Below are 22617 nucleotides of genomic sequence, written 5' to 3'. Positions count from 1 at the left end.
TTTTTCTGAGAATTTGCGAGTGCATCGGAATTACGACAATAGTTATCACCTTAAACGGTAGGTTCTTTTCAATACACAAAATGGCTGTATTCAAGTTCATTTCATATAACATGGCGATAAGCCAGGAAGTTTAAATTTAGCGGATGTAGATTTGGTTTCATTTATTCATACCAAGAGGATCAGTGACTTTACTATACGGATTACACACACATTTTACACACCTCCGAATTTAATTACTTTCTTTTCACATTTTTCCTTATGGTCAAAGCCAGAAAATAATAGAACAAGGCACACACACCAACACGACACATGCTACAACACCATGAAAAACCAATGCTAATACATTGCTGTAAACGTGCGACTTGTAAGAAATTAATCCATATTATTTTGCTTTACAAAAACTTTATGGTCTAATGAATGAATGGAGGAATGTCCTGTACATTCAGAAAGATCTAAAATCTCTGTCGAAAGTATGTAGGTTTATGTAAATATTTCCAATCGATGAATGCTATGGAAAGAATAAGTAAATCGACTGTAAATTTACTAGTTTCCTGTCTGTACACCACAAAAATGGAGTAAAATAAAATAAAAAATACTCCAGCTGCAACAGAAACATAGAGCAAACACTAGTCTCTAAGGCAGAGATCAGCGACGAGATGTTAAGAACCCAGAGACGTCTTTGGACTAGGCAGTTACAAAAAATCAGGCATTACCAAGGACATACATGTGACAGGTCACCCACCGGTAGGAGCTGAAGAGAACTGAGAGTTACTGCTTGTAGAAAAAAAGGGAAGGAAACGTGATCTGTCCAGAGAGAGATGTAATAGCATTTTACGAGGAGAGATTAAATAGTGTTATTAATGAAAAACATGAGATAGCCAGACTGAACTACGTAACTGTTTCATTAACCTTTTCCCATACTGGTACACCTATATAAATTTTTATGTAATAGTAAAAGAAAAATTTGTTTCACAACAAATACGTATTTACAGGAAAAATACCTTGTATGCACCTGGGAATATCCGCCGGCCGGAGTGGCCGTGCGTTCTAGGCGCTACAGTCTGGAACCGAGCGACCGTTACGGTCGCAGGTTCGAATCCTGCTTCGGGCATGGATGTGTGTGATTTCCTTAGGTCAGTTAGGTTTAATTAGTTCTAAGTCCTAGGCGACTGATGACCTCAGAAGTTAAGTCGCATAGTGCTCAGAGCCATTTGGGAATATCCGATGTTTGATGAGGAACTGGTCACTCTTCATTATGATTAGACAGATGTCTGTATTATGCAATCCTCGATTTGTTTCGTCTTCAGAAATGCCAATTAGTACATTCTGAAAAAAGTATGAAGATTCAGAGTAATGAGGTTACATTGGGAGATATGCTCATTACTCCAAAGTTCGTACTTCTATTAGAAGCTGGGGAAGTGGGTCTGAGCGAATTTCTAACAATGTAGTTCTTTACGAAACGAGCCGACATACTATTTTCATTAAGTGATTCCACCTACTGGATCAAAGCATTAAATTTTTGGCAAAAGATTACTTTCTCTCGTAGCACAGCAATCCTCTAATACAAAAGGAGGGTGTAAGACTGTTGTTTACTGAAGACTGAGGTATTTGAATTTCATCCACTACAATAATATCTCTTGATAAAATGATAGAGTGTATGTGTGTGTGTGTGTGTGTGTGTGTGAGTGTGTAAATACAGCAAACAAATCTGATATCAGAAAATCTAAGTAAAAAACGCTATGGAAGTAGCAAATAATCACAAACTGTTAATAAACAATAAGTTCTTGTAAATAAAAAATCATATGCGTACTGCAAGAAGTAGTGTACAAAAATGTAATAAACGACAAAGGATTGTATATAATATATCAGAAGAAGTAATTTTTTATAATAAATTATTAGTCAGTTTGTAATAATGTAGTTACTACTTCCAAACCCCATTGCTTCAGAATAATAGTTTATAACGTTTTGTTTATGGCAATACTCAACTTCTCCCCACGATGCCCAGACCTCAAATGAAGAAGTCTACATATAGATCATATGAAACTATGTGGTGCCAGGCAAGTTTATAAGTTTCAATCATATATTGATAGACCGAAGTCAAAAATGAGAATCTGTTGCAAGGCCAAGAGCAGAAAGCAGGATTCCTGCTTAGTAGGTAAATGCGCTTACTACGGCAACCCCCTGCGTACAGAGGCTTTGTACAGCTCCACGCAATACCATAGCATGCGTTACACTGCAGTCCACATTCCGTTTCACGTCTCATCCCACTTGACACCCGTTATTGATTTTCCTACTCGGGTGGTAAAGGATAGCAGCTCACTGATAGATAACTTCTTTATAGACCAAGATAAGTTTAACCAGATAAATACTCAGCCTGTTGAGAATGGTCTTTCTGATCATGGTGCACAGCTAGTTACAATATATGACATAGCTCCATTCAGCAATACTAAACAGTCCCTAAAGTAGTACGTTCAGTCAACGATTTAACAATAGCAAATTTCAGGGAAAGCCTACAGCAGTTAGACTGGGATGAGGTGTACCGTGAACCTGATGCCAATTTAAAATATAATTTATTTCATGACATTTTTGTAAATGCATTTGAAAACTGCTTCCCCAAGAAAATAATAAATATACTCGTAAGAAACCTTATAACAAACCATGGCTTACTAAGGGTATAAAAATATCTTGTAACCGGAAAAGGGAAATGTATCTGACAGCAAGAAAGAGTAGTGACCCAGAAACTATCAAACATTATAAAAACTACTGTGTTATATTAAGAAAAGTTATTAAAAAATCCAGAAGTATGTGTATCATGTCTGAAATCAGCAACTCTGATAATAAAATTAAAACAATTTGGAATATTATTAAAAGAGAAACAGGTCAACCAAGAGCACAGGAAGACAGTATTACCATCAAACTGAATGAAAACTTTACGAACAAAAAGTCAGAAGTTGAAAATATTTTAATAATCATTTTCTAAATGTTGTGGATATAGTAGGATCCAGATGTTTACTAGAAGATGCTCGGCTGTTAATGGAAGAGGCCATACCTATGCAATTTGATAAAATTGAAATCTTACCCACTTCTCCCTCTGAAATTAGGAAAATAATAAACTTGCTTAAAAGCAAAAACTCACATGGAATTGATGGCATTTCCAGCAAAATACTAAAAACTTGTTCTCAACAGATAAGTAAGATTCTCAGCCACCTGTGTAATAGCTCTCTGGAACAGGGCATTTTCCCTGATAGACTGAAATATGATATTGTTATACCTTTGCATAAAAAGGAGGATAGATCTGATGTCTACAATTACCGTCCAAATCTCCCTTCTAACAGCTTCATCCAAAATTTTTGAGAAAGTAATGTATTCAAGAGTAGCTTCACATAACTGTAACAATGAAGTACTAACAAAATGTCAGTTTGCTTTCCAGAAAGGTTTTTCAACAGAAAATGCCATATATGCTTTCACCAATCAAATTTTGAATGATCTGAATAACCGAACACCACCCATTGGGATTTTTTGTGATCTCTCAAAGGCTTTTGATTGTGTAAATCATGAAATTCTGCTAGACAAGCTCAAGTGTTGTGGCATGAGTGGGACAGTGTACAAATGGTTTAATTCGTACCTAACTGGAAGAGTGCAGAAAGTTGAAATAAGTAGTTCTCATAATATGCAAAGATCAGCACATTCCTCAAACTGGGGAACTATCAAGAATGGGGTTCCACAAGGGTCAGTCTTGGGTCCTTTGTTGTTCTTAATATATTAATGACTTGCCATTCTATATTCATGAAGAGGCAAAGTTAGTTCTCTTTGCTGATGATACAAGTATAGTAATCACACCTGACAAACAGGAATTAACTGATGAAATTGTCAATACTGTCTTTCAGAAAATTACTAAGTGGTTCCTTGTAAACGGACTCTCACTGAATTTTGATAAGACACAGTACATACATTTATTTAAGGATCTAGGGATATTCACAGTATCTTCTCAGTATATATACTCTCTTATGAAATTTGTTGTTAACAACCAAAGCCAATTCAAAAGTAATAGCAGTGTGCATAACTACAATACTAGGAGAAAGGATGATCTTCACTATTCAAGATTAAATCTAACTTTGGCACAGAAAGGGGTGAATTATATTGGCACTAAAGTCTTTGGTCACTTACCAAATAGTATCAAAAGTCTGACAGATAACTAACAAGTATTTAAGAAGAAATTAAAAGAATTTCTGAATGACAACTCCTTCTACTCCATAGACGAATTTTTAGATATAAACTTAAAAAAACAAGAAAAAAAACAAAAAAATATTAAAAAAATAAAAAATAAAAATTAAAAACACAAAAAATGAAAAAGTTGTTATATTAACTTAAGTATGTTGTTAAATTAACTTAATTATGTCATGTATTGGAAAATTTGACTCGTTCCACATCATTACGAAATATCGTATTCATGATCCATGGAACTAGTATTAATCTAATCTAATCTAATCTAATCTAATCTTGCTCTGCAATGACATTTAGTTGCAACTGTCTAATTTGTACCTTACACTTTTCTGCGCATTTTTGTACCAAAGACGGAAGTCTGACCTACGTCTCCTGCTCGCTTCAACACGCCTTTGCACAACTGCTGGTACTAACCTAGCATTTCCCCCTGCCTCAATCCAGATTCCCACTGATGCCACATTCCTCTTCCTATTCCCCCTACACTGATTCGTTCGACATTGAGGCAATCTTCCAGTAAGTCAGAGGGACGTGAGGATATTTGGATTGTGTTTTATGTACGTTGGATAAGTGACTCGATGTTATTTGATATCATCTGTAGTGATTATTCTTAAGAAACTGATTGCACACCTGTGTGAGGAAAATTTGTTGTTGCCATTTGCCTGGCTGCAAATGATTTGTCTGTTGCAGTCATGGTGGAAGTTTCTGTCTACCTGTCAGAGTTGGTTATTATTCATGACATACATTTGTTTAGGCAGTATATGTGCCGTGTTCAGTTTTAACTGAATCTTATGGAATAGGCACCATATCGCAATCTGTTTGGTGGTGGCAAATATAGTTCGTACGCTGAACACTGTCTACATCTAAATTAAAGGTTTTATTTAAGAATTAATGGCTTATAATAACGCCTTTATAGGAAGAGTGGATCTAATCGCACACTTAACTTCCATACTTTTAATATCAGGGGTAACACCCTCAGAGGATAAATATCTCAGTGCCTGATAGCTAACACCAAAGTTACTGTTAACAGCAATTGCTATCTACTTAGCAGTATTTTGCGGTAAGTTAAGAACCCTCTGTTGCAAACATGTAATATGCATTAGTTGCATCACAGCGCAGCATTTGCTCTGTAGCAGGAGCGCCATTTCGCACGCCGATGCATAACAAAGACTGTGAATGGAGAACTCTGGCGGCTGTGGTTGTTGTGTCGGGACTCAACAGCGATTTGACGCAGGCACAGACCTGATGGAGTGACATGTAACAAAAGTGTAGCGAGGATGGCGATTGTCATGAAGGCTGAAGCCCCAGACACCCAACATAGCATACAACATTCAGCTATAGTGGCTGTAGCTTGTAGAGCCAGGTGGGTGGTACTCAAGTACCTCTCCGAACGGATTAAAGTCACTAGCTTGTAGTCTCTCGATATGGCCGGCTTCACGGCGTCTTCTGTCAATCTCGGGTGTAACCAAACAGCATCAGTAGTTTACAGTGGCTGTGTTCCATCACAACCAGCTGGCAGATGTCTTGGAAACAGTCTTCACTCTGGCAGCGGGGGCACATACCGAGTTGCAGAAATAGTTTACGCTGTAACTAGCAAGACTGTCATGTTGTCAGAATCAGATTCATGCAGTATTGTTTCTGAAATGGAAGGTATTTAAGCTAGACCTGTAGCTAGACCTGTCCTCACTGTGGAGTCTCAGTTATTGTCGGTTTTCCCTCCCTTCGCTCTCCCCACGAATGCTAAGATGCCATCAACCGCTAAACTGAGATGTCACATGTTACTACTCAATTCTGAATGGCACACATATCAACCTATTGTTTGCAATCACAATGCGTCCTCTACACTTCTTGCTTACGGCTTAGCTCAGTGTGGCAATGCCTTGTGAGGGGCACCCTGCCCTCTGCAACAATGACACACTTTGCTTGCTGAAGATATCGACTGTCACACATGGTGTTAGCCGGAATTGTTTCTCTGCTGTCTGTACCAAGAAATAATTCTGAAGTTTTATATGTTTAATCAGGAATTAGAATTCCTGCGCAACGGTTGTGCCGATGATGTTGTCAGCACCAATTTTTATTTCTGGTGACATGATAGATTCGCTGTGTGTATTCTAACAATGTCTGTTAGTCAAGTTTTCGATCAGTGGATATTTGTGTTAATTATCAACTGGTTTTGTCTTGTATTGTGTGTGATTGCGAGTGTGGCAGTATGTGCCAGTTGGCGAATTTTTAAGTCACTGAAAATTAGATTTAAAGCTCCAAGTGCATTGTCCATCACATATTTTATTTACGTTACCGGTTACCAGTGTTTCATGGAATGTGTTTTTCTTTTAAAGTACATTATAAAATTAGAATAACTTGTTTCAATCGTTGCAGTACATAGAACTTTATCATTCTACGTTGTTCGAAATATTTCTACCTGCCAGATATGCAGTGTTGCTATAAGGAGTGTGTCAATTAGAGTAGGCCACTTTATTCATACAGATAGCAAACTTTTTGCCATGTCTAATTGACACTACTGAAAGCTATTACACAGTTGCACTGTCGCTGGCTCCAGAAGCCAGGAATCACGTGTATTGATAGGTTGACTTAATTGCTGTTAAACATTTGAAATGAAAGAGACATTCTGCTCAGCTTACTACCCGACAGCAACATCCTGCCCTCCATTCACCAAACACATTAAAAGTCACATAGTAAGTTGACAGACCAACTGTCACTGGTGAATACAAAAAAGTATGGAGATGCAAGGATTAAATGTAGGAGGTAGAGACCTCATCAGAAATCACACAAAATCCTCTCTCGTGAGTAGAAAAGACAACAACAGGCAAACGTTATATACTGGTCCGTTTGAAATAGGCGTTGCTCTAAATGTTGGTGCTTACTTGCTAGTATATCCTGGATAAACAGAATTAAAGGCCATAAACACACCACTATTTAATGAGCAGCATCTAAAATGGTTTTCAATGGTGATGTCCAGATAATGATTTATGTATGAATTTAGATTCCACGTTTTGTAGATAAAAGTCCATGTAACTCGACCATTTACATTTAGTACGAAGCACATGTGTACTTGGTACAAGTGTATGTATACGTAGAATTGTGTGTGTAGATATGCATTATTAACCAGTTGCCATGTTGTGGAAGACACTTAGAATAATCTGTAATGAGCTGTAAATACTTAGTGAAGTTGTACTTTTATGTCACTTAATGAAATGTGTCCTGCGTACATGTTGTTTTAACAAGGGTATCTTGGAATGGTTCCAGTCAAAAGGAGTCACCACACGTATTACGATGTTTATACCATTGTGACAGTTCCTGTTTCGTAAAATGTGGTCGACCGGTGACGGATTCACAAGCGCATTGGCAACTGTACTTCCTTGACCGGCAGAAACGGACGTCCATACATGTCTTTCTTCAGGTCACCAAAGGTGTGAAAATCACGCAGAGAAAGGTTCTGGCTGAACGGAGCATGTTGCAGTGTTTCTCAACCGAATTGTTGAAGATGAGGTTTAGTCCGATTGGCAGTGTGGTGGGTTGCTTTGCCGTGCAACAAGAGCATTCCGTCCGACTGTCCGAAGTCAAATGGAAAATCCTAGACTAGAAATATCCCACGTCTTGTGATATCACACCTACATCATACCTGCGTCCAAGATCCTTTCCTCGGAGCAATGGACGCTGCAGCATTATGTATAAGACATAATTACTGGTGTGAGGTACCAACAGCTGATAGTGCCTTTTTGCGGTAAGTATGGCAAAAAATTGCAGTCTCTCGATGTGATTGGCTGATGCATTCGAAGGCTGTGAACTAAAACACCACCTTTCTTTCATCAACACTTTTGGAAAGGTGCATTAAACTCACCTAACATTCTGGAATAAGTTTCTTTAAATATAAGCTATCGCCTACTTCATTCGAAGGTCGGAATTACAAGCGTAACTAAAAACAAAAGCTAAACGAAAAGTTACTGCACGTGTTGATGTTTTGGGCCAATTTTATTGGAAGTTATAAGAGTAACTTAGAAAAATCTATAATTTGAACACAAGCAAGTAATGAGTAATGTGTATTTTACCAAAGAGAGGACCAAATATGCAAAAATAAGAGGAGGAGATGGTGAAGGAATAGTAGTCATGTAAATTTTGATGTAACTTAGGTTTGTATTTTTCGCTTGGTAAGGTGTTATCTTGCTGGAAGGTATAGCAATAATTTTGATCATAGAGGAATAGAGTTTTACTGAAGAAACATTTCGTTAAGCTCATCCCTTCAGGAAGATTTAACGAAATGTGCGGCATATGTGAAGCCACCGTTAAAAAGTAAATACATTTTTCTATATTTTTTAACTTTGCTTTAGGGTACTGGTATGTTGAAAGATCGATATTAGGTGCTATAGAAAGATGTAATTGGAGTGAGCAAATGAATGTGTAAAATGGTTATGTTTGTATGCAAAACTCTTTGACATAAACGAATTACTTCATACCCAATTGTAAATTAACGATAAGGAAAATGTTATTGCCATTCAATGAAAAAATTGTAATGACTGTAACCACCTCAGGGCTAATTTTCGCGGTTAATATGTTAATCAAGTGTACAGAATAACATGAGCGGTAGTACAAAGGGTTTTACGTGACCAGAAGTTGAGGTGGCCTTGGCGAGAGGAGCGCCAAGTGAAAAGACGGTGGAAAGAAAGGCAATTACGTGGGAGCCTTCACAGCATTTGTATCGGGCTGTGATAGGTTCTCTAAGGTGACGCTTATTTGGTGCTAAAGTTGTGAAAAAAGTGCAACCAAATATTCGGACGGCACGGCTTTTATGACCCAAAGTCGTCCCCAGTATGTATCAATTCGGAAACCAAGATTATTGGAATAATTTTATGATGAATTTCGGCCGACGCTCCGACGAGTAAAGATGGCTCCTGCTTGTGACGTGGCTATCAATAAGGAATTCGATCACTGGGGACGTGAAGAGCCGACCGAAATGGTTGTACCAACAGTACTATGAGCCCTCCAGCACACAACTCAGGGCAAGCATTACTTTTATAGACTTGTTTGTTTGATCTCAAAACGTGTAAGGGGCTACACTCTACTTACTTTGAAATGCAAAAATTGAAGATGTGCAAACTTATTCTCCAAAAATTCCTGCCACAAGCCATCACCAGTCCTGTTTCCTGCTCATGCATGTTGTGTAATGAGAGTTTGAAAGTTAAATTGCGTGTTTGTTTAATAATTGAGTAAAAGGTGCAATAAGTAAATTCATTATTAATACGAACTGCTTCATAATAGAGAGAGGGAGACTTTCAATCGAAGTAATTGCTTTGGTTTGTAACACCATCTTTAAATGTGGTCGCTTTATTCAAAGAAATAAACTACAGTCCACTGAATAACATTAATTTTGCTATAAATTTAAATTTGCTTTGCTTGCTAATTCATGATTAACGTAACAAGTTTTTTCAAAAGTAACGATGGCTGCCACTTGGCCAGTCCCAATTTGCTTCCATGGAGTTTCGAAGTAAATTCATGTAAAAAAAAATGCCGTTGAAAGGCAATGTCAACACTAAAAATAAGTAAAAGAAAAACGGTTAAAGATTTCAAAACTGCTCCATCAGACCTGTCCAACGAAAATAAAATTTTAGGAATAGTATTTCTTACAGTGGGCCTAACTAAGGTAAGGTTACAAGGCTGCTGTTGTGTGCTCCTTCGGTTTGGATGGATCTGATACCAGGTAGGTCAGACATTGTACAATCTTGTGTGCCCCACCGATTTTGCACATCGAGTCCCTTCATCCACATTGTGCCTTGGGAAGAGGCCCAGGATAAATGATCGCCTTGCATTAAAGTCCATTAGGTTACACCAGTCACAGGTTTTCTTGAACATAGGAAGTTTATTAACAATATATGCAGTAACAATTTTTAGTGCAGAGTTAACGTTAGGAGGGTGGGTGAATCGCTGTATTGCGACTTGAGAAAAGTAGCGGATCGCGGCCGCGGAGACACCGTTAACATTTTTTGCGCCAGTGTTCCAGTATCCGCGAGGCGTCAGAGGAGGTTCGGCCGCTACCCGCTTCCAAAGGGCGTTCGCTTTCGTCCGGACGGCTGCCGCGGGACTTTCACTCAGCAGCAAACAACTAACGCTATAATCTGCACTGAAAATGTAATTATTTAAACAAAATTAGTAGAAAGAAAGATGTAAACAAAGACGTACTTAGTTATTTTTTTTTAACTACGTTTCGTGAAGACAGTATGATTCCGTGCGATTTAGTACGAGAATTATTTAATACTACGAATCGGTCACACGTGGAATCTGCGGGTTTGGTCACATGACGACGGCCATCTTTGTGTCGGCGCTAATGCTGACAGTGTGTGTGTTAATTTTACGGACTTTCAGCGAAAGCGGAACTATTAAATTCGTTTCCATCGCGCTTGCTTATTGCAGTTTTGTCTTGAAAGTGGCAAGGTACGCTTCTGCAGAAATATTAGAGGTTGTCAACGATGTCTCCCGCCTGTATTTCTGGTTGTTTTTAGAAGATTGTATACGACGGGATACGCTACGCTCTGATACTGCATTCATTTGATGAATTGAGAAGATAGAAAAATTGCAGCGAATAAAAATGGCGAAAGTGAACGCGGACGTCTACGGTAGCCGAGTTGGAGTGGATGTAAAATATAGACTGGCAATGGCAAGACAAGTGTCTTCGAAGGAGAGAAATATGGTAACATCGAATATAAATTAAAGTGTATGACATCTTACCTTAAAGTATTTGTTCGCAGTGTAGCCGTATATGGAAGTGAAACATGGACAATAAACAGTTTAGACAAGCAGGTAATAGAAACCTTTAAAATGAGGTGCAACAGAATAATGCTGAAGATAAGATTGCTACATGCCCTAACAAATAAGAAGGCACTGAACAGAATTTTGGAGAAAAGTAAATTGTGGGCTGAAGCTGACTAGATAAAGGGATCAGTTAAAACGTCACATTTTGAGACATAAAGAGGCTTGGAGAGCTCCTTCCAACCATAACGTAAACAACAACTCCCACTTTGCAACATTCTTGTTTTATAGCCGTTTGTAATTTCAGTAATTGTTATTACATACTCTTGTTGGCTAACTTCCTCCTACAGAGTGACGAATAAATACCAGGATACGAATCTTTAACCAGATCCTAATGGAAAAATTATGTGTCAAAATAAGATCAGTTGCGTTTAGAATACACATATTGGGTGAAAACGAGGAGCTGTCAACACTGTCATATCATGTAGGGCATCGGAATGTAAAAATGACCGTGTGTCATCCCACATAACCGTGCCAGACCATGCAGCTCACTGAGTGGTCCGACGAAACATCAAACCTACAGCCACATGTAGCCGTTGTTCAAAACCTCGTCAGGTTTCTTTTACATTATATGGTTCCCATTCCACAGCTCTCGTAATTTGTAAGTTGGGCATCATTTCAACACAAGACAATGGCCTATAAAATGATAGTTGCCTATCTCATTAGAGTGAGATCCATTAACCTGTGTGTATGTGTCTACTGACTGCATAATGGACAACCATGGCTACTGCTGTCAATTTTATGTAGGGCAGCTTCTCGATGAAACGAACAAAAGATATACATCGTTTTTGATGCTGAGTGTTTCCAATCAAAAGGCTGCTGTTTCTCGTGCATATGCTACACAGCACCATAGAAGACGACATCTAGATGAGAATGGTTTTCGTCACCTGAAGCACAGCCTTCTGGGAAACAGGTAACCTTCGTACACAAGTAATGCACGGTGGTCGCCCAAGGACAAAACCTACTACACAAACAGATAACTGAATTCTGTAAACCATTCAACAACATCACCAAAAGCAGTTCCAGATATGTGAAAAACTGGTTTTTGAAGTGATGCACAATGATCATAGCAAGGTGATTCAGCACCAGTGGCCAGAAGACCGAAATGGACGAGTATAGCTATGTGAATGTATTCTGCACCAAGTAAAGATATTGAACATTTTAAAAGTAACGTGGGATAGACTGAGAGTCTCCCTTCACTCTTGAAGTTATTTTCAACTCACAACAATCATTATTGATTGGAATACAACCTGCGTGTCACCTGTGAACGTGACATTTCACAACCGCCCTGTAGCGCTCAGGGGTTGCAATAAGTCGCAACGGCAGGGAGGTATGATTTGGTAGAGAGGTGTGACTTACGCCTAAGCGTGCAGAGAAAAACCGGCAACTCATTCGTTGAGTTTCCTGCATCAAAGTTAAACAGCAGTCCATCCACCGATCCCAGTGATGGGGCCACGTGGCGTCCATGCGTGGATCAGTACCAATACCAGTGGTGGAACCTGCTGCATCGTCGTCCGGCCACCCTGCGTTGCAGACGTAGCGCTCCTACTCATGTCACAGCTAAGGGGTCGCCGCGGGTTTTGGCTGCATAGGTAGCCTGCGACGTGGGTGGCTGCTCCCTCAAACTCAACTTGTGGACCCCACTTACAGCGCCGAAGGGAAAACATCTTTCAGCCTTTGTTGTAGTTAGCCTTAGCAGCCAGGGCATATTCGTGAGTGTCCTCAGACTGCTCTTCACCCGGGAGGTCGCTAGTTGGCGCCTCCGACCCGCCACAGCCAATAGCAGCCAGCAGTCCGCCAGACGATGTCACCCAGAGAGCGGAGGCTAGCGGCACTCTCGCTCCTCGCGCCGGTGCAGCTCCAGCCCGCCCCTCTGCAGCTATTGCGCTGCCGTGCAGCGGAGGTTGGTAGTAGTTTCAGCGGTTCGGTTCTGCCGCCGAGATTCATCACCAGCATGTCGTCGAGGTTGGCGTGCAATTTAAACAATCGTTCTTCACTCGCCTCTGGGCTACACACCTGACGTATTTCCTCTGGAGGAGACAAGTGGAGTGCTCTTTAATAGTTACAGCGTCAGGTCCCCTCAGCCCTCTTCGGTCCCTACACACAGTTCATTAGGTGCGGTACTGCGTGCAATGTATCGGTTCTTCACAGCACGTCAGTTCCCTGTGCTGCCCTGATTTCATCACACTTGTATACAGTGCTCGCCGTGCCTTGCCTTCACTCCGATGTGAGGCAGCCATAGCTGCACGAAATTTAGAAGAATTCTGAAAAAAACACCCCTGCACATGGCTTGTGTTCCTGGGGCAGCAACATAAATCTTCAGGCTAGAATCATGAATGAACTGCTTTTGATCCCTTACCTATTAGTGGACAATTCGCATGTGCCCTTGCACCGTTCATTCCTTTGCAGTATATTCCTTGACGCGTTTGAAAAGTTTCTCTTGGTGTTCAGTTACACCTTAGGTTTCGGAACGCTAGTACACTGCCACACTTTGGAATAGAAGCATTTCCAGGGAAATGAATGGGGGTTGGGGTTGGGTTGTTTGGGGAAGGAGACCAGACAGCGAGGTCATCGGTCTCATTGGATTAGGCAAGGAAGGGGAAGGAAGTCGGCCGTGCCCTTTCAAAGGAACCATCCTGGCATTTGCTTGGAGTCATTTAGGGAAGTCACGGAAAACCTAAATCAGGATGGCCGGACGCGTGATTGAACCGTCGTCCTCCCGAATGCGAGTCCAGTGTCTAACCACTGCACCACCTCGCTCGGTGGAAATGATGGGGTAATGGATTTTCGATGTTCTGGACTCCACAATCTCTGGACATTAATCCACTGGAGTCTACTTTGGTGTGTGAATGTGTAAGTGCAGGGAGGGAGGAAACATAACAAAAGTTGATGCAGACGTGTTGTGTAGGGTCCAGCAACGTACGACACAGCTAGTTGCGAAGTTTGCAAATGCAAGGTAGTTGAACGCCTTTCCTAAACTGAATTTTGTTCGTGTGTCTACGTACCAGCACTGTGAAGATGAGACTGGACGATGGATGTCTAGAATGGAATTATAATGTGTAACGTAATGTGCAATTTAGTATCCCCTACGTACTGCGTCTTTTGTAACTCATTGGATACCGACGATGTTATTGTGTGCATTATTATTTTCAACTGTTTTTAATTATCTCATGGACAGAGCAAAGCAGACGTTTTATATGTAAGAAGTTCATGTTCTGTCTTAATTGTAAGTAAAGACAGAAAGAAAAATACAATATACCACAATTGGAGGTGTCAACTTGATAGTGTTTGATGCTTTATCTGAAAAAGAATGTTTGGAGCAAACTGAACTTGAACATCATTGAGTCCAAGTCTCCGATTCCCACGGCATTTTCTCGTCTCACTGAGCTAATGGGAGAGCTCCACCTCAGCCCAGAATTAATGCTACTTGTTCTTAGCCCCGCTGCATGCAGTAACAGCATTACCAGAGCCTTATTTTCTGAATCGCATTTCTGTTAACCAGTGAGTTGGACTAAGGTTAGGTTGATACACTTTTGTCTTGAACTGGGATGAGCAATGACATGCCGACCGTGACGTGTGGCATTTTTTCTTCATCGTGTATAATGTGGGCTACTCCTATCAAGCAAATTATGTGTTTTGTGGCCATTTGGGATTTATATTTAATTTTAGTACTGAACATAATAAATTATGATTAATTTATGGTTTCAAAAAAGGTTCAAATGGCTCTAAGTGCTGTGGGACTTAACTGCTAAGGTCATCACTCAACCAGAACTTAGAAATACTAAGAACTAAGGAAACCACACCCATCCACGCCCGAGGCAGGATTGGAACCTGCGATCGTAGTGGTCGCGCGGTTCCAGAATGTAGCGTCTAGAACCGCATGGCCACCCCGGCTGGCTATATGGTGTCCTCAATCTAACTCATAACGATTTTCTTACCTGTCTCGATTTTTGGTCCAAATGGCTCTGAGCACTATGGGACTTAACATCTTAGGTCATCAGTCCCCTAGAACTTAGAAATACTTTAACCTAACTAACCTAAGGACATCACACACATCCATGCCCGAGGCAGGATTCGAACCTGCGACCGTAGCGATCGCGCGGTTACAGACTGAAGCGCCTAAAGCAGCACAGCCGCCGCTGCCGGCTCTCGATTTATCATTCTGTTTATTGATAGAACACTATTTTGTAGCATTCGTTTTGCATCATGCTTTTTTTTCTTGGGTATCTGACGTTACCGAAGACAAAATGAAAGAAAGTATTGATAATACGAGATGTATGCCTCCTAGTATTTCATTGTGTTAACAATGCAGGTTACCCTATTACGCGTCGTGGATATTACTCGATCGACTTTCACAATTCCATAACGCAATTGCAACCCTCTGCTGATCGAGGGCTACGTACTGAAGCGTATAACATGGCGGTGTGTGACGTGACTGTGACAGAGCTCGAGATACTGCTTGTTGTATTCCTTCAAGAAACTGAGAAGGCGAATAATCGAAGAGTTCTTGCAGAGATGGAGCTACATTTCCTTCATCATGACAACGACACAGAATGCACAAGCGCTGCGACATGTGTACAACCCTACACCTTGTACACGAGGCCACAGAGCATCTTCCATACACCCCGTCAAGGCCCCATCCTACTGTCATCTTTTTCCAAAAGTCTAAGAAAACTTTTAAACGATTTCGCTTTGATAGTGATGAAGCGGTGCAAGTAGGAGTAATGTTGTGGCCCCATCAACAAAGTAAAATATTCTACGGTGACGGTATCAAGAAATTTTTCTCACGTTTGGTTAAACATAGTGACACGAAGAAAAAGGGTGTAGAATGTTAATAAAGTTTATTTTATTTAAGAAGATTTATAAGTTTTGACATATAAAAATACGGAGACATTACTTTTCAGCAAGCACTTGTACTTACGCTTCAAGCGAGAATATCAAGTAATTGAGACGGTACACGGTCACTTTTACTACTTCGATAATGTGAACCCGCACCTTGGCGTGATATTTCAAAGTCTACTTTCCATAACTGCTTGCAATAAATCCATATAAATAAATCCATATAAAACCGTGAGATATGACACCATTTCCTCTGGATTACTAATTTTTTACTTATTTCCCAGGCCAGGTAAGGTCCAGCCGTGGCGTCAGTCGTGAGTCTTCGCTGTGGCCGCCGGTGTCCTCGTGGCAGTCAGTGTGTTACGGTTGAAACTGGATATTGGGAATATAGGAGGTCATCGTGGATAACGGATGAAATGCATTTGATGCAGTTGACGTCATGAAACTATTGCGTCGGCATACAACTGTTATAGAAACAACAGAAACATAAAAAGAATACATATGCAATGATTTTAATACTAATCTTTACAGTAATGAAATTTACTGCGTGTCGTGAAGTAATCAGAAACTGACACAGAATAAGATGTGTAGATTCCACCGGTTATGTGTAAGTAAAAGAGTCAAGTTCTGACGCTCTTGAAGTTTCTTGGCTCCTCTGGAAACAGCAGATGTCTTCAGTCAGCAGGTCAGCGATTTAGTGTTCACTCCCTCGCAGACGATCCAAGCTGAGCCAACGGACTTGCAATACTCCTAGTTCCTGGGACAATCTGACAGGTAAGGTTTGCACTGGCTCTTTGGTTTCACCACGTAAACTGCAACGAAGAAAAATGTGCTTTTATAAAGATAGGAACTTCTAAAATAAGATAGCAGTTTAAATTTACTAGTGATGAGACAACTGAAACTCTTCGCCTTTTTTACATAGCATGAATCTTACTCTCAGCAATGTGACAAGATTATGTCATGGTCGTGTATCAGCGATAATGTGGGGTCCCACCAGTGTGCTGTGTTACAGGGTTCCTATCCTTACTGGTAATATAGCAGTCAGTTGGAAGAGTGATTACGCGAGTAAACCTGACTTACGGCATATTTCGAAAGTTTAAGGATGCCACTACAACCAAGTTCCTCTAGGGGGGGGGGGGGGGGGGGTAATGCTCCTGGAGCGCGAAGCATTCAATAAGCACGACATGTATCCTGAGACGTGCCAAATGACGATAACCTGAGGGACCTCGTTTTCGTTTGCTGGGAACTGATCTGGCCATCCCTGAGTTTGTGATTTGAGAATGGCCAGCACTTCTGGTCCCCACTAACCCTAAAACTTAGTCGAACGTGAACGATCTCAGTGGAAATTGGCGCCGCACGAGAACAGCTTAATACAAGAACGATCCAACGTGACTGGATGAAGTGCGTTTACTCTGTCCTTCCTGTACATGTCAGCAACGGTATTCTGCCGTCCGAACGTTCCACCAACCAGTTGTAACAACCCGATTATAGAAGCCATAATGAACACCCTTGTGTTGCAAAAAGAAATAGAAAAGTAAGTCATATTGAGAGTGATGACAGTTACTGACCACAAATTTTACGCTCTGATCAGTTTTATTAAGAAGAATGTCATGTAAATACTAACGCTTATCATAAAGAAAGGACTGAATGAATTAATTCCATATGATACGAAACAGAAACTTTAAGGAGAGAATTCAAGAAGCTATTATTTGCGAAGTTTAAAGCCCAGACCATAAATTGACCAAAGATAACATTTATCCTAGAAGAGAGTTGCAGCCGCATTGAGCTATAAGTTGGCTGTGACTGCAATGAAACTCGGCAATGGAGATGTTTGTGATGAGACTTTGCCTTCGTGATACTTAATAGTCACGAACATCAAAGGACACAGAAAGAGATTCATCGAAGACATAAACTCAGTTATTTCACTTGAATAGGCAGCAGATGAACGCAGTCACGAAGAACTTGCAATTTCGCCGCACTGTCAGAAGCTATCGTCAAAGTCAGAACTGCGGATGCTAAACGACGCAATCACCCTGTAGAAACACTGAATGAGTTAGGTACCTTTCTCCATCACTCAGAATGCCAAGTTTGGAGAGCGCAAGATCACCGAAATGTTATTTGTTTTGAGAGACACCAAACGTTTCTAGTGGTGAGACCTTCAGTTTGCCCCAACTCTAGAAGATTCACATTTTATTAGAGTTTGAAGAATTATTCTCTTTGAATTGCGCCCATGTTACTCTGCACGATCCCTGTGAAGTTACGGGCTTCAGCTTTGTGTGAGATGCGAGGCCACCTTCTGTTTATTAATCGTCCGCAATATTATTGCATGTGGGACTGGGGCATTTCGGTCGGCTCATCGTGAGTTTTAATCGTGATATTTTGCTAGGACACGATGGGCAATTTCACAGTATAGGCACAGCTGTTCTGAAAGCTTCGATAGATGGTGCGTTTTCCTTAACCACTGTTCTTGATGACTGCAATGTATCAGCCTGCTTACAGCAGTGGCCACGAAAATCCAAACTAAATAATGTCGTGGTTGTATAGTAACAAACTTACTATACATGTAGATTTTGCCGCTTTTTTTCTAGACATTTTCATCTAAATATTCATTATTTATCTTTCATGTACTCTTGTACTAACCAACACGCGTGCAGGCACAACTTCTAACGCAGTGGAAATCTTAACCAGTAATACGACAACCCCACATCTTCTTCTTTCGCGATATTTTGGTCTGGCCTAAGTAACGTGCTTTTATCAGGTTCTTTTTTCAACCTTCACTGACTACTATTTAAAATGTGTGGCATGCTGCTATTTACCATATAAATGCCCGATATTTGGGAAATTTTTTGCAATGGTTATACGGTTGATTGCTAGTACAGTGTGTCATCGCCTATAAGTAACATATACCATTTTTCGGCATGATATTACATTGCAGATGTCTCACTAAGACAATGAATGAGTCTGTGCCCTAATTTAATGCCAACATGATGTTTCCGATAAGATGTAGTCCAGTACGTTCACTTATCATTGCCCAGTTCACCTAATTTTTCGTCTCTATGTCAACGCGTCGAAAATTAACCACACGCTACAGACCGCGGCACTTGTGGCAACTTCCGTCGCCTGTTAAAATATCTTTTCGTAAAATGTTGAAACTATGGCCCACTGCGTACTTCATGTCGCGTTACACGACATAATTCTCCTAAAAGAATTCAAGGGTGTGTAGTGAAAAACATGCAGCAGTTTTAAGGGGCAAGAAAATGACTATAAAAGGTGGACTAAATATGCGCAGCAAATTGCTCTGAATGGTTTTGGTGGAGAATCATGAAGAGTTGCATTTTCGTAATTTCGGTGAGGCAAGGGTAGCAACTGTTCCTTGATGATTTTATTTCACTAATATTTTCACTTTCGCTGTGGGACCATTCGCGAATTTTTATGCTGAACAAACTGGTTTCATCTCGTCAATTTTGAACAGAAAACAATTCTGTTTGAAGTAACTTACCTTTCGGTAGTTGGTTGTAGCAAGAATACAGCTTCAACGAATTAGCATACAAGTAGAACTTGTTGTCTGCTGCGACACAAATGGTATCATCGTCGTCTTCCGTGTAGGACGACCTCCCCAGAAATCTACTCTCAGCCGTGATATTTCCGGTGCTTAGATTCTCATTCCCGATGTTGGCGGTGGTCGACTCTTCTGGTTGTCCGTGGACCTCCGCCACTGCTACTAGTGCTGTAAAAGTCAGTGAACTTAATTACAGATGGCTATTTCGTCTAATGGATGTTAATGAAACTCTCCCACTTAGCACTGCAACACTACTGTATGCTATATATGTGTTACTTGAACTGTCCACTCGTCCCACAAAATAAAAAAGAACGAATCAACAGCGACATGCACGCTATGCTCATGTCGGACAAGTTCTCGTTATTAATTTCATGTTCCAATATACAATTACAGTGGTCTTTCAAGTTCTTGTTGGATTGTTATTATCTCATAATTAAATTGACAATATTAGTTCTTTCCTCACTTATATTTGGGAAGGTTTGCCTTTTTAGTAAGGCTCTGCCACACTGAAGGCTAGCCAGATATTTGGCTGATAAAGTTAGGTTGTTCATTGGTTTTTACATCAGACAGCCCGCTCTACCCTTAGTAGTAAAGAATGCAAAGGTATGGCAGAAGCTGGAAGCCTTCCTCGTTACGATCATGTAGCTGGGGTTTCACTGGAAAGCACACATATCTCCAAGTGGACGGCTCTGTAAAGTCTTTTGCTCCTCATCAAGATAATGAACGTAACCTATTAAAATATTGTCCCTGTTCCGTCCTCTGAACCTCACGTGATAGAGAAGATTAATAGGTGCCATTATTTGTTGTTTGTTTTTCTGTTACATTCAAACTAAACTGAGAGGCAAAGAAGTGAAAGCCTTGCATGAAGCGTCTCACATAACTTCTTGTGATGTTCCGAATATTGTACGATGGGAGACATCAGAGTCATTTCACTATCTACGTTAAGTCCAAGATACTAGTACAGACACGGTTCCGTCACAGGAATGTGACCACCGCCTTTGTTCGTCATCAACGCGAGATAACCACTCAATGACGGTAGGGCTCAGTATTAACGCTGGAGGCTATGTAAAGATCATCAGGGAGCCGCGGGGGACAGTGCAGTCGTTGTCATAATGCGGAAACGAAGCTATTTACCTGACGTCCAAAAGGGTATGGTTATTGCCTTTCAGGCAAAGAGTGGATGCACGCCTCAGTTTGTAAACTGTTCAAGTGTCACCCTGCTTAAAGTGAAGTGTGCATGGTAAAACTGCACTATCGAAAACTGACAGAATGACCAGTGGGGCAACATTGACCATAGATGACAGAAGTGAGAGACAGCTGCGGAGATGTGTACGGATGAACAGGCATGGTACAGTTGAGGGAAAGACGCCCCAGATGAACCACGGGGCTACCAGCAGTGTCTGCTCAATGATTATCGCGCGAAAGTCGTTGTTTTCCGCTGTCCACAGTACGTTCCAGATTCGTACGCTCACGTCGACTGCTGATCACCGGCGACGAAGGCTTCAATTTTCACTCCAATACCTGAACCGGACCTGCTTTGAGCGGCCGTTTGAGGCGAAAGACGTTTTATGCTCGATCGGGTATAAGGCGGGTGGCGTGTAGGGCGTGAAACGTCTCAAGGCAAACAACCTGCAATGAGTGAGGGAGCGTTATGGTCTGAGGAATGTATTCGTGTCGGTGATTCTTCATAATGGAAGCCATAATAGATTTAAACTACGATGCGTTTGTGCTTAAGGACCGTCTCCACCCCTCCATGCAGTTAAATGTTCTTCGGTACGATGGCATCTGCCAAGAACACAATACATCCTCTCACTGTTGGATCTGTAGTTTGCTCTTAATATGACTGGACATGTTTCCTTCTGTTCTTTGGAATGAGATCTCAATATGGTAACTTTAGGGCTCTTGTACTTCTCTTACTTGATTCTCCCCCAGTTTTTTTTTGTTTATGCTACTTATTGTTTAACAATGTTTTTTATATGCCTGTTCGTACTTATCTTTACCTTTCTTTAATCCCTTTGTAAGTAGTTTGTTTAGTTAGTGACTTGTAGCGCATTTTTCGTTGCTCTTCATTATTGCAGTACATCTTACGTTTGTAAGTCCCTCTTATAGTTTTTACAGAAACATTTGAAATGTAACGCATGAGAAAATTTTTGGCCAGCACACCGAAACATTTCATAGAGGCTACGAAGAACGTGACAGCTTACGTTACAGTTCAATTTGCACAAACAAACGTTGTGAATTGACTCAATCTCTGTGTTTTGAAGGCGGTGTGAAATGCGTTAGAAGATATTCCAAAAGTATTATCCTTGAATAGCTGAAATTATATTCTATGATTTACATTTTCTGTTTTTTTAATTGCAGTGAGGACGAAACAGACGACCGCATGGGAAAAATCGTTGAATTACACACACGCAGACAAATGATCGAAAACTTATGTTGCTTCCAACAACACTAAGGTGAAATAAAATTGCGAAAACTATTGTCAGCAAAACGTAACTGGTTCAGTAACATTTTTGTTGCATAACTAAAGCTGGCGTCCTGTTTTCACCATTCCTACAAGAGGTGTTGCGTGCGCATTCCAGTATGTATCACAGCTTAGCGTCATGGTTCTCTACTTCTCAAGTGTAAAAGGATTCCAAAACCAGTCACTAACTCTCAAAATACATATAGCTATTAAATAGTAGGTCGAAGTACTGATTTCGCTTTTCCGAATCTGATTCACCACAGAATTAGGCTTCGTTGAATTGTCTCAAAGGACCCAGCTAGTCGACATTGACGTAACTGATCGAACCAATAGAAACTAATACCGCTCAGTAGTGGAAATGTATCTGGATCTAAGAAGATGTCTTTAAGGTCCTATACACAACTTTTTCCAGTTCCAGCAGAAGTTAACCGTAGGTCGAAAGAGCGACAAAACATTCCGAGCGACTCGAAAAAATCACACATGATTGGATGCCTAACTCGTTGTAGTTGCAGGTTAGATGAACCCCTATTATACCCACGGTTGATGACCATTTTGGAGGACGGAAGTCTCCTGCATATAAAACCAAACTGATTCAGCAAACAGAAGTCTTGTGATATTCATCAACTAGGAATCACATTATGGGCAATGTCGCCCACATCGAAGCCTCGTTCCTTGAAATATTCCAAACAATATTCGATACAGTTCCGAAATGTCA

The 22617-nt window shown here is 40.6% G+C and overlaps 1 protein-coding gene across 9 annotated transcripts in view; it reads right to left on the bottom strand.

The window, feature by feature from the left end:
- LOC126236552 (uncharacterized) overlaps positions 1–22617 on the bottom strand; it is a 325419-nt gene that overhangs the window by 255981 nt on the left and 46821 nt on the right. For 5 of the 9 annotated variants that reach the window (XR_007544942.1, XM_049945965.1, XM_049945964.1 and 2 more), the window contains exon 2: positions 19379–19606. The exons of 1 other annotated variant lie outside the window; for it this stretch is intronic. Coding sequence is in view for 5 of the 8 variants with exons in the window: in XM_049945965.1 (XP_049801922.1) it covers positions 19379–19606 (228 nt within the window). In the remaining 3 variants the exon portion in view is untranslated. Of the gene's footprint in view, positions 1–16375; positions 16692–19378; positions 19607–22617 lie in introns of those variants that run through there. 3 more of the 9 variants (XR_007544945.1, XR_007544944.1, XM_049945960.1) reach the window with 2 other exon arrangements.

The sequence above is a fragment of the Schistocerca nitens genome, chromosome 2 (genome assembly GCF_023898315.1).
Source record: "Schistocerca nitens isolate TAMUIC-IGC-003100 chromosome 2, iqSchNite1.1, whole genome shotgun sequence".
NCBI lineage: Eukaryota > Metazoa > Arthropoda > Insecta > Orthoptera > Acrididae > Schistocerca > Schistocerca nitens.
Note: the sequence above shows the minus strand (reverse complement) of the source record. Positions and strands in the feature narration are given on the sequence as shown.